This window comes from Arxiozyma heterogenica (genome assembly GCF_036370985.1).
Source record: "Arxiozyma heterogenica strain weizmannii chromosome Unknown scaffold_21, whole genome shotgun sequence".
In the NCBI taxonomy this organism is placed as follows: Eukaryota; Fungi; Ascomycota; class Saccharomycetes; order Saccharomycetales; family Saccharomycetaceae; genus Arxiozyma; species Arxiozyma heterogenica.
Genome location: NW_027042674.1, coordinates 163,261 through 179,721, shown reverse-complemented (window position 1 = coordinate 179,721; position 16,461 = coordinate 163,261). Strand labels below are relative to the sequence as shown.

The following is a 16,461-nucleotide window of genomic DNA, read 5'->3' as shown; positions in this document are numbered from 1 at the left end:
AATTATACCAAAAAGTTACCTGGATAAGTGAAAAAAAAACAATATTAAGTAATATAAGTAGTAAAAAAAAAACCAATAAATTATATTACATACATATAATATAATATTTTTTATCTATTATCACTATTTATAAAATAATATATTTGTCACTTTAGAGAATTAGTCAATCTAGTTAAGTAAGGACAAGTGATCTCATAAATTGTGGGTCATTCATTCAATTGGGTTATTGGTAGAACTGTCAAACCTGTATTTTTAAATATAAATATTCAAGTTAGTATAAGATCCCGAGTTTAATTATGCCGAGACAAAATAGAAGGGGGAAATTACCAAAGGGTCCTAAAGCTAAAATGATGTCCCTGTCTATGGACAGACATTCTGCTTCCACATCAAATTCTTCTATGCCATCATCCCGTAGAAGTACAAGTCCAAATAAGAAAAAACTCAGTAGCAATGGTACTAATAGCAAAAATAATAACAGAAGTGCAGTTAATAATGATACAAATAGTGAAAATGGCAGCAGTAATAATGAGAATAATACCACTAAACCTTCTGATTTTACTGTAACAAATTTGAATAGTCCTACTAGTATACTTTCTTCTATATTATCTATATTAAATTTGTCATTCGATAAAGATACTGGAATGTTAAAGGGAGCCAATGTTAAGACACTACCTGATAATAAACAAACTTTGATAAATTTGAAGGACAGACTAACTGCATTGAATGATCTGTTAACTCAGATAACTAAAGAGGATAACGATACAATGGAAGCAATACGACAGGTCCAAATTAGAAATATAGCTTTAAATAAAATCACAGGAAAGGGAGAGAGTAACAAAAGGGATTCTAATTTACAAAACAAAATAGAACAGCAGAAGAAACTAGAATTACTGAAAAATATAACAGACGATATGATGACTTCTACATTACAAGAAAATGGTGAAAATAAAAAATCGCCAACTGTACAGCAATCATTAGATATAGAGAATAAATCTGTCAAAGATGAGATTTCAGAACAAAAAGAAAACTTACCAAATAAACAAAATAGTCCTCTTGATTCTTCCAAATCTGTAGAAGTTAATACGGATTCTAGTACCCCAAATGATAATGTAAAGGAGAGTATTTTAATATCACAAGGTCAAAATAATAGATTATCGCAAAGAGTCTCACCTATAGATAATGTTTCAAATAAAGTCGAAAATGATAATAAAAGGGATCTACCAGATGAATTTGCAGATATATCACATGGTTCTACTCAACTTGATGGACCGGATACAAAGAAGATTAAATTAAAGGATTATAATGCTAACTCAAAAGCTACTTCTTCTTTTTCGTCTTCTTCTACCGTTACTACTATTGCTACTACTATACGATCAGAATTGTTAACATTACCATCATCCAACAATAACAAAGACATACAAACACCTTCAACCACTGATATCACTTCTAATGATAATATTTCTTTGGAAAATGAAAAACATTCGTCAATAGATGTTGGTACACTGGAATCTAGTGTTTCAACGCCGTATTCAATTGAACGTGATACAAGGTTAAAGAATCCTAAATCAGAATTTGTTGTTTCTCAAACATTGCCAAAGGCGGCTAAAGATCTTGGTCTTTACACCGAGGAAGGATTGGAAAGCACAGGTGAAGAATATTTAAAGAAGAAATACAATGTGGCTAGTTATCCAACAAACGATCTAAAAGAGTACTTACCAGGGGTTATACCAGATAAAGATTTTTCCTGCCCCAAGCCATCTAATCAAATCCAATATAACACATTCTTAGCATTTGTTGATAATTTTTTGAGACCACTTAATGATGAGGACATCAAATTTTTAGAGAGTAAGTATGTTATTCCCTCTAACATACAAATAGATAAAAATTATGACCCCAATGTCACACCTTTTGTAATCCCTAAATTAGGACCACTTTACACGAAAGTTTGGTTAAAGGAGGATTCCAAAACTGCAGGAAATCTACTAACTGCACCTTCAGAAGACTTAACCAGTATCTTACCAAAGAAAAGTGCATCAAGTCTGAACGATAGCATGTTAGAAAGTGAAGAAATCTCATGTGGTCCTCTATTGTCGAGATTATTATCTGCAATTTTACGAGATGAAAGGGACTCTGAGATTAGAGGAGAAGAGAACAATGAATCGACAGTAAAGACTGAGTTTGCAGACGATATAAACACACCGACTCAATCACAGGATGGGGAAGATTTGTCTTCGAGCATGCAGACTTCACCTGCTATTAGTATTAAGGATGAACTACATTCCAATTTGTTGTCTAAAAATAATCAATATTCACCTATTGTAATGAAGGAGATCCCATTGGGTGGGGGCACTACGAATACTTTACCAAATACATCTGATTGGAATATTAATAGTATTAATTTAGATTATCCAACATTTGAAGAAAGATTGAAAAGAGAATTGAAATATGTTGGTATATATATGAATTTACCAAAGGATGAAAATAGTCCTAACAATGAGGATCCAGATTGGATTACGGGTAGAGAAGATGATGAGATCTCAGCAGAACTTAGAGAATTACAATCTACACTAAAGAGCGTGACAAGGCGTAATCAAAGAAGAAAAGAAATATTGAAGCCTTTGTTGGAAAGGGCATTAGCATGGCAAGAATACTTATCCATTCTTGATGATTTAGATAAACAGATAGATCAAGCATATGTGAAGAGAATCAGAGCACCAAAGAAAAAGAAGAGACACCACAGTTCAGCGTCGACGAGTGGTGGTAATGGCCATTTACACGGGGGTGATGGTGGTAACGGTGGTTCTGGCAATTACACTAGTAATATATCTGCATCCCAGTTGGCTCAACAGAAAGCTGCGAACTCAAGTTTGAAAGCGTTATTAGATAAGAGACAAAGATGGATATCAAAGATAGGACCTATTTTTGACAAACCAGAAATCATGAAACGTATACCAAAAGAATCTGTATTCAAAGATTTAGATCAAGAAGATGATTATGAGGATGGGGAAGGCGATGTTTTTGAACAGAATAATGACAACAAGGAAGGTGAATTAACAGAGACATAAGTCATAAGAAAAAAAGAAAAGAAATTCCATAAATAAAAGTGACTATGCATTCAAGTATATACGTCTATAAGGATACTTGCAAAGGGATATATGTATGTATGGATATATATATATATAGGTGTATATGGATGGGTATACACATGCTTTAATAATGATGATGAGAATTCCAATTTTTCAAATATAGCAAAAATCAAAAGACATGAAAATAATAGATGGGGGAAGGAAAGAAAAAGGAAAAAGAAAAAAAGGTCAAAAATGAATTTTTCAAATAATTGTTTTATTTATTTATTTTTTTTTTATTTCTGTTTTGATATTATATTGATGTGTGGCAAAGGTGAAGGAAAAGAGATAAGTACAATAATAATAATAATCATAAGAAGAAGAGGAAGGAGAAAGTAAATAATCAATTCGAACAGTGTTGAATGAACATATAAAAGCGATTATAAGGCAAAATAAAAAGGGAGAGAATCACATACAATTATTTTATTGTTATTTGATAGAAACAAGCACCAAGCAGAGTAAAACATTATAAAAAGTTATAAAACAGAATAAAGTATCAAGAATGTCTAGAGGTAAAAGAATCATGAAAGAATTACAAGCAGTCAAGGACGACCCAGCTGCGAACATTGAGTTATATTTTGTCAATGAGTCCGATATCCATCATTTAAAAGGTACGTTTCTAGGCCCACCGGGCACACCGTATGAAGATGGTAAATTTATTGTAGACATTGAAGTTCCGATGGAGTATCCATTCAAGGCGCCAAAGATGCAATTTGATACGAAGGTCTATCATCCAAATATATCGTCTGTGACGGGTGCGATCTGTTTGGATATATTGAAGGACGCATGGTCTCCAGTAATAACATTGAAATCTGCTTTGATTTCATTGCAAGCACTTTTACAGTCACCTGAACCCAACGATCCACAAGACGCAGAGGTTGCTCGTCATTATTTAAAGGACAGAGAATCATTTAATAAGACTGCCAAATTATGGACCAAATTGTATGCTAGTGATAGTGATAAGGATATTGATGGTAATGGTAATGGCAATGGTGAGGATAATGATGGTGGAAATAAAGATAGAGATGTTGACGAGGCAGAATTGTATGGGATAGATTCCGAAGTTGTTGAGGAGTTTATATCTCAAGGATTTGAGAAGGATAAAATTGTAGAAGTGTTAAGACGATTAGGTATTAAGTCGCTTGACCCATCAGATAACGAGACAGTGAACCGCATTTTAGAAGAATTGTTAAAATAAATAGTTTTTTTTTTCTGCATTTGCATCTATTCCTACGTTTTATCTTTTTTCTTTTTTCCCTTCTGTTTACTCATTATTATATATATATGTATGTATGTATGTATGTATGTATGTATGTATGTGTATGTATATCTTTATATATATCTTTAAGTTATAATCTGTAAGTGCACCCTTATTCTGATTTGTCTATCTATCATGTACATACAATACTTCATCTTAACTGTAGAGCAGTAATGATGGTAACAATGATATTTGTGACATATATATAGGAGAAGGTGAATGAAGGGGAAGAGGCGGGAAGAGACTTAAAGAGACGGAGAAAAGCGGTGTTGAAGATGGTGGAGTAGATGCAAGAAAGGGTATGAAATCTATTAGAAGGACATTATGATGTATAAAAGAGATACAATGCAAAGCTCGATCAGACTTTACAAACACACAGTGGAATCTTTAAGATGGCTAGTAGTAGTAAACGATATGAAATAAAAATGAAACAAAAATCCAAAGTCAGCTAATTATAATATTAAGGCAGTGGGTAATTCTCTTTTTTTTTTTTGGACCAATGAAAAAGGATACAATTCTATTTATTCTTCTAATTTGTGTTAAGCAGAATGTTCTTGTTTTTTTGTTCTTGTTTATTTTTATTTTTTGTTTATTTTATTTCCAAGCATTTTTTCGGAGTTTGACGGATGAACGGAGAAAAAAAAAAAGTAGGAAAGGAAAGGAAAGAAAAGAAAAAAAAGGGGAGATAGGGGACAGAAATTAACAGCAAAACAATAAAAAAAAAAACAACAGATTTCTCGTTGGTCAGCTGACCTCTGCTATTTTCTCTTTATTTTGTTTTGTTTGTTTCTTTGTAATGGAGGAAGTTGAAGAAGAGAAGGAGAGAGACAGACAATACGCATGAAATACTTATATCATTTCCCCTTTTGCCCTCTTGTCTTCTGGTGTTTAATATATTTTTGCATTTGTTCTTGTTTTGTTGATAGATGATTGGTAGAGAGAATGATTCGTCTCCCCCCGTGCAATATAATACGTGCATCTTTCTCTTCCCTCTATTACTAGATACTTCTACACTTCTTTCTTCTTTCTTTCTCTCTTATTTTTCATTTTTTTTTTTTTCAATTCTTTCTTTAAAGATACGTGGAGGGTTAGTTATACCTACCTTTCCTGTCATGTCTGAGATTTCTGTAATTTTCTTTTCTTTTACTGCTTCTTTTCCTCCTTTAATTCGCTCTTCCTGTCTGTCTTTGCCATACTGTCTTTTTTCTCTTTTGTATATTATATTTGTAGTTTTCTAACAGGTTCTAATGTTTTTATAGCAAGAAAAAGTGTTAGATCCATCTATCTATTCTCCACCTATACGCACGTTTACATACATACATACATACATACATACATACATACATATATATATATATACATATATATATATATATATATGCGTTCACATACACGTTCATATACAAATATAGATAACTATAGGTATAGATATAGATAGTAATTCAGTTTTGAATAAAAAGAGATAAAGTAAGAATGTTTGTTAGATCTACACTATTGAGAACTTCGGCCCCTTTGAAATACATGAATCCAACCTTTATTAGATTGTTTCAAACTACCTCAAAGAGAGCCTTCACTATTCCTTTCTTACCTGTGTTGCCACAAAAACCAGGTGGTGTCATTGGCACACCAAATGATCCGTACAGAGCTCCACCTATCAATAAAACAGAAGGCTCCATCCATTGGTGGATCGAAAAAAGTTTTGCCCTGACTTCTGTCCCATTAGTTACAGCTGCTTTCTTCACTACTGGTCCTTTGGCCACCGTTACAGATTCTATACTCGCTGTCTCTTTGTTAGGCTATTCTTATCTTGAATTCCAATCCTGTATCGCTGATTACATCACTTTAAGAGTCTATGGGAGATGGCATAACTATGCTATGTATCTTTTAAGTGCTGGTTCCCTATTGTCTTTATTCGGTATCTATAAATTAGAAACTGAAAATGATGGTATTACTGGTTTAGTTAAACAACTATGGAAGCTTGATTCTACATCCACTCAAGAATAGTCATGAAAAAATAAATAAATTGACTTTTAAGAGGGTTGTTTTTGTTTACCGCTGTTTTTAATGTATTTATGTGTTTATATAATATTTATGTATATATTTTATTTATTCCATTATTCGCTGTTGTTGTTTTTTTATTTTTTGGTTTTTCGTTTCCTCTTCTTCATAAAATGTCATCTTGAAGTTTAGATTTCCAACATCTTAAATTTTCAATTAGTTTATTCTTAGTTATAGGTACCTGACTTAATTCTGGTAATGGTTTCTCATTACAATATATATCCCTACAATCTAAACATTCAACAATACTTATCGTTTGATTCACTTGATCTATTCGACATCGAATCAATGGTTGCAGTTCGATCAAATACCGTTCCAAAATACTCACATCCTCTATCTCACATTCCTTCATAAAAATAGAATAAGGAAGATCACTATTCCTCTTCGAATCGCACATGATCGATATAATAGTCAATTTTTGTAATTTTTGTCGCATCAAATCGGTCAGGTCAAGTCTGTGTGTACTCAAATCCTTGTATCTACCAAATGCAAATATTGATAATATCTCATCTTGAATCGTGCCTTTCGGAACTTTTAACCAGTATTGTTTATAATGAACTATTCCAGGGTCCTCCAAAATTTGTATAATTGAATCATCCATTCAACTTTAAATATCTTTAAATCAATTTTACTCTGATTCTATTTATTTATCTTTCTGTTTTTTTCTCTTTCTCTTTCTTTCTCTCTCTCCCTATATATATATGTATTAATATGACTATTGGTTTTTTTTGTAAAGGGGAATATGAGATCTAAAAAGTTGTTAAGAATCCTTTCAAAAAAAAAAAAAAAAAAAAAGAAAAGAAAAGAAACTTTTTGGTTCCTTAGGAAGTCTCTCTCTCTTCACCATTACAGTAATAAATGTATTTTTATACATGAGTATATAACACTACTTTAGAATTAGATAAGTGCAATTTATCAATAATGAGTTGAATAATAGAGGAAAAGAATAAGATAATTATGAATACTATACGATATAATACTAATTCGTCCTTAATTCAAAGGTTTCAAAAAAATGATCATTTAAAAAGGGAACCATCTAAGAATAACAGTAATATACCATCTTATGGTTATACTTCCTTTTTTAGCCAAAATAAGACTTCAATTAGTATTAGTAGTAGTAGTAGTAGTATAGTAATAGTAATAACACTAATGATGATGATGATGACAATGTTAAAATAGAACAAGATCCACCCTTCATTAGTTCATATCCCAAAAATTCAACCCCATATCTAAAAGATCTCTGTTTTTCAATTTATTCAAAATCAATCCATTATCAAATAAACAATTTGGGTTCTTTTAATGATGGTTCATTAGAATTTAACGCCCTTTTGGCATTAATAGTGAAAAATTTCATCAATTATTGGTATGGACCAAAGATCTATACTGATGATACTGAATTTTTGGAAAGATTATTTGAATTATTCCATAATTTAACAAATTTTGTCTCCACAAGGACTAAAAATATTGATATGATTCGATTATTATTAAACGATATACCAGTCATACTCTCAGAACATATTAAAGTAATTAAACGACTAAATATACACCAGATAGGCCAGCCCTTTAGATACAAAATATATTGTGACTTATCTATGATTGAAAATGATAGGTATCCATTTATTATTACAGACCTGATTAAGAGTCGTCTGTTCTGTAGATCTATCTTGCAGGATACTTTTTTAGATTCACTATTTAATCAATTTTTATTTGGAAGGATATTGGATAGTTGTTTAGAACCGTATTATTTCCTTAAAATACTTACGAAAATGTCCGATAAAATAATCAAAGAGGAAGATGCAAATAATAATAATTGGAAAAAGAAGAAGAAAAGGAAAACACCTCAGAATATTAATTATTACTTATTGATATTTCAAACATGGAAAACTAAACTTACCAAATTTTATAACTCTTTAATTACTATTTCTTTCAATTTAATGAATTCTCCAAAAATTCAAACTGGTAAGAGTACAAACGATGTGCATGTACTGAGTTCTTATGTATGGACACTAATTAATATTGAAATGTTATCACTCAATAACAAAAGACCCATATTTTACATTATTTTTCGTTATATCCAACATTTTATGTTACTATCCATACATATTAATCAATTTATAGATTCATACTTTGTTCAAAAAATTGTATGGGAGAAAGCCTTAATATCTAAAAATATTAAATACTCTTTCAATTCCATTAGAACATTATTGTTTCCTAATGATAACCTTATGGGACCAAAAACAATTGTCCCCACAGGGGAAGAATTTAAAAAATTTAAATTACAATGTATCAATAACCTCATTAAAGTGATACGATTAAAAAAATTAGATTCCACGCTCGGCATTACAGAAAATGATATAAAAATTTTTATAGATATGGTTTGTCAAGAAGATACAAAAATAAATAAAATTTTACTTTTTAGAATTATAGACTGTTTGATTGCACATTTAATACAAGAAAAGTAGAATGACCAAAGTGATTTAATAGATCTTAATGAGTTACAAGTCTATAAATATATATATATATATATATATATGCGTTCTCTTTTTCTCAATTCTTATTTAATATTCTTTATATAACTTTATATTTTAATCTGTCATGATATATTACATTAATATTAATATTGATGTATAGCATTGCCTCTTCAAATTTTTATTTATATTTGTTATTTCATAGGTTTAGTGTGTAACTAATGTATCATTTTTTTTCTCTCTCTCTCTCTTTTTTTTTTTTAAAAAGATTTTTTTGATTCATAAAAAATAATACGAGAAATAATAAGTGATACACATTTTCGGTTGACTTACCTATGAACCTTAAACACAGACGCCACTGGTAATATATTTTAGTATCGTTGGGTTTATTATATCTAGCTTAAACAAGTGCAAGTCATCATTGTATAGTCACTTAATAAAAATATCCCTACTTTTCTGCATATAACAGATAAGGAAAAAAGAAAAAAGATTTTTGTGGCGGCTATGACAAGTTTCCCAGGTGAACATGATCCTGTACCAAAACGGCTCCTAGAAGCACTACCTAACCAACCATTATTATATTTAGTACCAAAAGCTAAACTTGTTTCACTGATATCGTCTGGGTACTCTTCCAAAATTGAAATATCAGATGATCAATCTCTTTTGGCAAATAATATAACTAAATCTACGGATCAATTGGATATACCTCCTCCAAAAAGTATTAGAAATACTTACTACACTAAAGATGTTGCTGATGAATCAAATAAAATTATTTACAAAAGACCAATATATATTGCTAAACAGTCCAGGAATATGATTAATAAAGATGACAATAATAATAATTTATTTTCTAATCTATCCCCATTGGCTAAAAAATGTTTGGAGGAAATATCTCCAAATATCAAACAAGGATATCATATTGATGAAGCACATGTTGTTGAAACTTTACAAAGAAAACGGAAAATGGAAGATATCCTAGACACTGATATAGATTTGACATATAAGTTTAAACATGATAAAATTGTAATGTCTTCAGGTGTTTCAGTAAGTGAAACAACAATTGCAAAACAATATTTAGATGATTTAATTCAATTATTAGAACATATACGGTCCGACATGAATGGAAAATGTTTTACCAATCTTGAGCGTTGGATCAACGTTGATAACAGTAATATCTGCTTAAATGAAAGAACTTTACAGCATATTGAACTTCTGTTGAAAAATATTTCAAGTGTTCCTGAAGTAAATAATAAATTGTCTTTAAATGATTTAATTTTAATTTTAGATTTAATGATTCAAAATATTACAATTTGCACAACTACTGTATTATCTAATAAGAAAAAAGAGAGGATAACAAAAATAATAGCTATATTATCTATTAATATCATATTTTCTATTTTTTTGTTGAAGAGATCTGAACGAGAAATATATATGGAAAAATATGCGGTGATACCGATTAAATATCTATCTAACTTTGTCACAGAAATAAAAGAGAAGAGTGCGTCAAAAGATTTACATAATGAACTTGTATTATTTACCAATTCTATTCAGCATTTACCTCGTTATATTCGGCAAAACATATATTTGGATGATGGGCTTTTAACAAAGTTGATATATGTCTTTACAGATATAATCGTTGATTCCACAGTCACTTTTAATGTTAGTGCTTCTGATCAATATTGTTGGAATAATATTAAAAATCTTAGTTGCGAGATTCTTATGGCTATTTTTCAATTAGTACCAACGCAGAGATTATTCCTAATTAACGAGTTCTTGTCTAATATCGATAAATTGCCCTCCAAAAGAGTACATAAAAAAATAAAAACAGTTGCTAAGGATAAATATGTTACATATTTTACTGAATGTTTAATGAGAATGTTACAGTATATTAACGCATTAGAAAATTTAAATACCGTAAATGGAGAAACCAAAGACATTATTGATATGTTTAAAAAGAAAAATATGGAACAAGAAAAACAATTATCAAATTTTATTGATCATATTAATGAAAGTATATTTAAAAAATTTTTGCAAAATTCAACAAAATATCGATATATTATGGAAATATATATTCTGGATTTAATTGCACTGTTTAGACTTCCAAATTATTATATTGCTTCTCAAGTATTATCATCTATGCTAGGTAAGCTTTTGGATGTGTTTGATTCAGCATCTACATCTCCTGTAGTAGAAATCACCTGTCTGTTGATTCTTGGTCAAATTGGTTCAGCACTCTTTGATATAAAATTAAATACTTTACCCCAACAAAATAATAATGTTGTGAAACTTCTCAACTATCCTGAGTATATTCCACAATTTTTAGAATCTTCTCAACGTTGTCTTGTATACATAGCGAATAACAATAGTCAGGAATCTTCCTACAAGTACTTTCAAGGTAAGCTATTGGAAAAATTAATAAGATTACATGAATTGAACACAGATAGTAACAACATCTCCAATATTGATAATTATATCGACAGAATTATTAGACAGGTACCTTTTAACGATATAATGCCTAAAAATGTGCTTTCTTTAGAAGACATTAACAACGATTATTGTTCAGTGTTACAATCAGATGAGCTTATTTCTCAGTATGATACATATTTCCATATTTTATTGACAATGCTTGATAGTAGCAAAATTAAACTAAAATCTACAGCAGTCAAATCCCTTTCATTGCTCGTATCACAAGATAGCAGTATTCTATCTAACCCAATGGTGAAAGCTGCAATAACTCAAGTTTTAGTGGACAATTCTGCAGCCTCCGTAAGAGATGCCATTTTAGATTTACTTAATGCTGGCTCTTGTTATGTGGAGTATTACAAACAAATTAATGTTAATTTTGATGACGATAGTATATTAGTTAGAAAACATATTTTAAGAATTAACGAACAAATATATACGGAATGTGATGATTTAGAAATTGCTACATATGTTGCAATTAGGATTTTGCTGAGATTGGAAGATGAGGAGGATGGTATTGTCGAAAATGCAAGAAATATTCTTTTGAAACAATGGTTGTTATCCTTCCATAACAGTGATAAATTAGATACAAATAAAAGAAAGATTATAGAACAATCAATTGCTGTAATTGCAGGTGTTATATCTACTGATACAAAAAACACAGAAGTTTTTGAAGATTTTTTAAACTTTTATTTGCTTAAAAAGGAAGTTCATCCTCCTCAACAGTATAATCAGATAATAAAAAGCTTGCGTACTATGGTCAATGTCCTGGTACAAGAGATTGTCAATTTACAAGCACAAAATTCAACTGATGATAAACAAAAAGTTAACCTTCAACGTCATTTCAAGTTATTGGCGTTATTTGCAGATGCTGTTGAAACATTTATTACCAAAGAACATATTTTTGATTTATACCCGTATATGTTATCTGGGGAAAAGAATGGTTTACACTACGATATTTTGCATGTATTTAATAAAACTCTGCAAAAATCATCGATATTGAAAAACAGTTTTCTAGAGAATATTGAAACAGATCTTTTAAAGCAATTGGTGAGGTTAAATACAAAAGAAATTGATGAAGCTGTTTCTATTATATGGCAAGCTGCATCCCAAAGAAACAATAAGGCACGTATAATTCAGGCTTGCTCTTCATGCCTTGTTCATTTAAATCCCTATATAATTGCAGCTGCTAAATCAAAAGAGAAATACCAGGTAGATAATAAGATTCAACGTTTGCTATATTTGATTACTTCATTCGCTAGATTTTGCTCATTTGATTCAACAATTGATAGATTACCATTTGTAGACAAAAAAGAAGGCTTACCTGAATATGTTGCTAAGTGTCTTTTAGTTTTTTCTAGAAATAGTATGCCACATGATTTAAGAAGAACTAGTATCAAGAATCTAACTAGGTTATGTGGGAGTTATCCAAAATTATTTAATTCAAGACATATTTTAAATATGTTGAAAAGTGAATTTAAGAGTAATAGATTGGACATTAAACTAGTAATAATAGAGGCTTTATTAGAATTTTTCTCAATAGAAGAGGCTAGATCTCTACGACAAATTGGTCTTGTTGGGAGAATGTATTCAAACAGAAGAACCAAAGAACAAAACGCCCATATGTCATTACCAAAAAATGATGAAGTCTGTTTTGCTTTAAGTAACAAGTTCATTAACAATATTTTAGATATGTGTCTTTTCCCTATAACTGATGAGTCAGTTACTGCCATTAGATTATTAAAGCTTATTGTGAAATGTGGATACATCAATCCTTCAAAATGTATCCCACATAGTATTGCATTGCTGGCTTCCAACCAGAAAATAATAACACATACCGCTATTGGAATTGTAACTGAATTATTGGAACAACATGAAACTATGGTTCTAAACAACATATCTAAAGGAATTGTGCTTGCAATGGATTATTCCAAAACGTTATTCAATGGCGTTTATTATAGACATAACATGTTTTTAAACACTTTACAAGATATTTTTTTAGTAGATAAAAAGGGTATGAATAAATTCCACAAATATTTAGATAAATTCATAAATTTTCAACTGAATGATACAATGTCAATTGACTCAAATTTTGCTAAAATGTCATCTATTTTATTTCTGTCAACAAATATTGCTAAGCTGAAGTTTTTTTACCAAACACATTTTTTTTCAATTATTAAAATGTTAGATTTTACAGAGGAACAAATGCGTGATAATATTCTCGAAGTGCTGAAGAATAATAGGGAAGAAGATTGGGATGTTGTAACATTAAAATTGTCTATTATAATACAATATGTGCTTAAGGATCTGAAAAATTATTTATTAGACAAATATGGATATAAGCTATCTATTCTTGATTCTTTATTTGAAAATAATTCTAGGGATGATGGCAAACCGATGCCTGCTGAAAAAGAAGACTGTGGTAATTTTGTTGAAACTGTAGATAATATTGTCCGTCTATGTGATGATGATTGTGTGTGTGTCAATTATTTGAGTGAACAGAGATATGTTGATTAACCATTCCTAGCTAGACAAAATTAAGTAAAAAATTTATAAAGTTTATTAATTGTCCAATTTAATATTTTTCTTAATCACTATATAATAAAAATATTCCAAAAAATAAACGATATAATAATTTTTTACGCTATGTTTTAATTGTTTTGAGTTTTGATTATAAAATGTATTGTTCTTGCTATATTCTGTAGAATCTGTTACCAGTATGACCTTATATATATTCAATACTAAAAAGAGGATTGGCTAAAAGTTAGTATATATAGCTTTTCACCAAAAAAGATATAATGTGTAAAGGAATAAATATGGGCGATACAGTTGATTAACTAATTTAGGTTGAAATTTCAGAGTTTCTGTTATACAAAAAAGAGAGATGTGTTATGCTAAGTTATTCTTATGATTTCTTTGATAGATTTGTTACAGGGAAATTTAATAATAAAATTAGAAATTCTTAAATATGCCTTTATGAAAAATATTAGAATTCTTTGCTTTATTCTTTATATTTTTAAAAATGTAGAAAATTTTCGAAGGAATATTTGACTATTGTTTTCACATTGCTGTTACATTTGTTGTTGATAAGTATAAAGACACTAACTGAAAAGTAATTACATTGAATACTTTACAGGGGAGATATGAGGGCATGATATACTTGATAGTATAATTCAATTCGCCTTGTCTTAACATAGCTCTTTTAATTTGGTATTATCCATCTTTTTCACTTCTTAGTTGTGTAAATGCACAAATGTTCAATTATATCTGTTAGTTGAAATACTAGAAAAATCCGTAAAATATATACTAGAGTGCTGTAGGTATATAGCAAATAAAATGAAAATTGGTATGGAGAAAAGAAAATTTAATGCATTATATGTCCAATCTAATCTTTGTATAGAAGAATGTAGTGTAAAAAAATACTATTGTATCAATTTTTAGACTAAATATTGAGGTTGGAAATAGTCGGAAGGAACAAGAACATACAACTATAATGTTGAAAAAATTTTAATTATATTGCATTATTTTTGCAATTTTTTATATCTAGTAAAGCTAATCAGCAAAAACAAATATTGGAACTGGTATCTTAAATATGAGATTTTGTGCTTCATAACAATATATGCAGAGGGACAAAAGCGACAAATATTTGATCTACTTATCTACTCTATAATTCAAAGATTTTTTTAATATACGGGTCGCACTTTTTTCACTATATCGTTTGTAGCTGCTAAGGTTAATTTATATAAACACTTTATTTTTTGTGATAGATAGAGATTTACTAAAAATAAAAAGATGGTTTGACGATAAAATAAAATATGAATGTACTTTGTTCTATTTTTTTGGTTTTTATTTTTTTTATGCAAGTTACATGCATGCTTGCATAGCAAATATATTTATAGTATTAAAACACAAATATAAATTTGTATAGGTTCTTTCATAAGCATGATAATAAGGATGATTTGATTTCAAAAATTATTTGATATTGGAATAAAAATACAGCTGGAGCATAAAATATTTATAGCTGGAGTGTGTTTCTATATAATATTTTATAGTTAAAAGAATCAGAGAGAATTGATATAATAATTTGTACAAATATAGGAAATATATAATATCTGATTTCCTGCAAGATACAAATAGCTTATCTATAAATGAACGAAATCCTACAATGTATAAGAATAGTAAATAAATAAAGAGATAATAATAATTAACATAGAAAAGTAAGCTGTTCTTGGATAGCATATAATTAATATATACTAGGTGCTACTTTATGATGTGAGATATTGGTTTAATATTTTTTTACTGTGTTTATTGAATTTTTTGTGACATATTGTTTACTGGGAAGATTTTATTTGTGGTGTATGGATTTACTTGATATAATGGTGTTTTTAGAGATTATTACTAAAAGGGCTATTAATCATCGTAAACAGCTGAACAGGATATTGCACTTTTCTTTTTTTATAAACATATATATATTATTTGCATATACAGAAGACACCCAAAAATCATTTCATCTAATTTTACATTCTAGAAGAATATATCTCTCGTAATAGGTCTTCATCTGTTATATACAAGATCTATATTTCGTATAACATGATACTGTATATCAAAAGTAAACAAAAAAGAACTGCGCAAGCCCGGAATCGAACCGGGGGCCCAACGATGGCAACGTTGGATTTTACCACTAAACCACTTGCGCCTCAACCGTTGTACCCTGTTGTAGATCAACCTTGATATTATGATTATAAAAATATTGTTAGGGTTTTGTGATGATTGTCAAGAAAAGTTCTAGTTTGGATTTATAGGACTTAGGGTTTGTTGATAAATCCCATGTGATTGTTGAATACTAGGTAACAAAATGAAACATTCATGAAACATTAAATAGCTAATTAAGGAGAAATGTATCTACGGTGACAGTCGTTACAGAACCTCAAATAAGAAACTATCAACCCATAGTTCATATATAAAGGACCAGTATCTTGGTATCTAAATTTATATGTTTGGTTGATTTAAAATTATATGTAGCACATTGTATAATACAAAAAAAACAAGCAATAATCGTTTAATTCTCCTAGATATATATAACGTTCTT

At 29.5% G+C, this 16,461-nt stretch overlaps 6 protein-coding genes and 1 non-coding gene across 7 annotated transcripts; 5 read left to right on the top strand and 2 right to left on the bottom strand.

Moving 5' to 3' along the window:
• Window positions 1–296: 296 nt before the first annotated feature.
• Window positions 297–3,065, top strand: NGG1 (histone acetyltransferase NGG1; the record flags this gene model as incomplete). The annotated part of the gene is made up of 1 exon (XM_064859109.1): window positions 297–3,065. One exon carries the CDS (start codon window positions 297–299, stop codon window positions 3,063–3,065), a length of 2,769 nt encoding a protein of 922 aa, XP_064713918.1.
• Window positions 3,066–3,627: 562 nt separating this feature from the next.
• On the top strand, window positions 3,628–4,323 carry UBC1 (E2 ubiquitin-conjugating protein UBC1; the record flags this gene model as incomplete). The annotated part of the gene is made up of 1 exon (XM_064859108.1): window positions 3,628–4,323. One exon carries the CDS (start codon window positions 3,628–3,630, stop codon window positions 4,321–4,323), a length of 696 nt encoding a protein of 231 aa, XP_064713917.1.
• Window positions 4,324–5,856: 1,533 nt separating this feature from the next.
• Window positions 5,857–6,387, top strand: SDH4 (succinate dehydrogenase membrane anchor subunit SDH4; the record flags this gene model as incomplete). The annotated part of the gene is made up of 1 exon (XM_064859107.1): window positions 5,857–6,387. The coding sequence occupies one exon, from the start codon at window positions 5,857–5,859 to the stop codon at window positions 6,385–6,387; it is 531 nt and encodes a 176-aa protein (XP_064713916.1).
• A 160-nt stretch (window positions 6,388–6,547) lies between these two features.
• Window positions 6,548–7,042, bottom strand: CSN9 (Csn9p; the record flags this gene model as incomplete). Its single annotated transcript, XM_064859106.1, has 1 exon — window positions 6,548–7,042. One exon carries the CDS (start codon window positions 7,040–7,042, stop codon window positions 6,548–6,550), a length of 495 nt encoding a protein of 164 aa, XP_064713915.1.
• An 868-nt stretch (window positions 7,043–7,910) lies between these two features.
• NVJ3 (Nvj3p) lies at window positions 7,911–8,903 on the top strand (the record flags this gene model as incomplete). The annotated part of the gene is made up of 1 exon (XM_064859105.1): window positions 7,911–8,903. The coding sequence occupies one exon, from the start codon at window positions 7,911–7,913 to the stop codon at window positions 8,901–8,903; it is 993 nt and encodes a 330-aa protein (XP_064713914.1).
• Window positions 8,904–9,413: 510 nt separating this feature from the next.
• On the top strand, window positions 9,414–13,889 carry SCC2 (cohesin-loading factor complex subunit SCC2; the record flags this gene model as incomplete). The annotated part of the gene is made up of 1 exon (XM_064859104.1): window positions 9,414–13,889. One exon carries the CDS (start codon window positions 9,414–9,416, stop codon window positions 13,887–13,889), a length of 4,476 nt encoding a protein of 1,491 aa, XP_064713913.1.
• Window positions 13,890–15,997: 2,108 nt separating this feature from the next.
• On the bottom strand, window positions 15,998–16,068 carry PWA37_002543. Its single transcript has one exon. It is a non-coding gene; the product is annotated as a tRNA-Gly (tRNA).
• Between the last annotated feature and the right edge of the window lie 393 nt (window positions 16,069–16,461).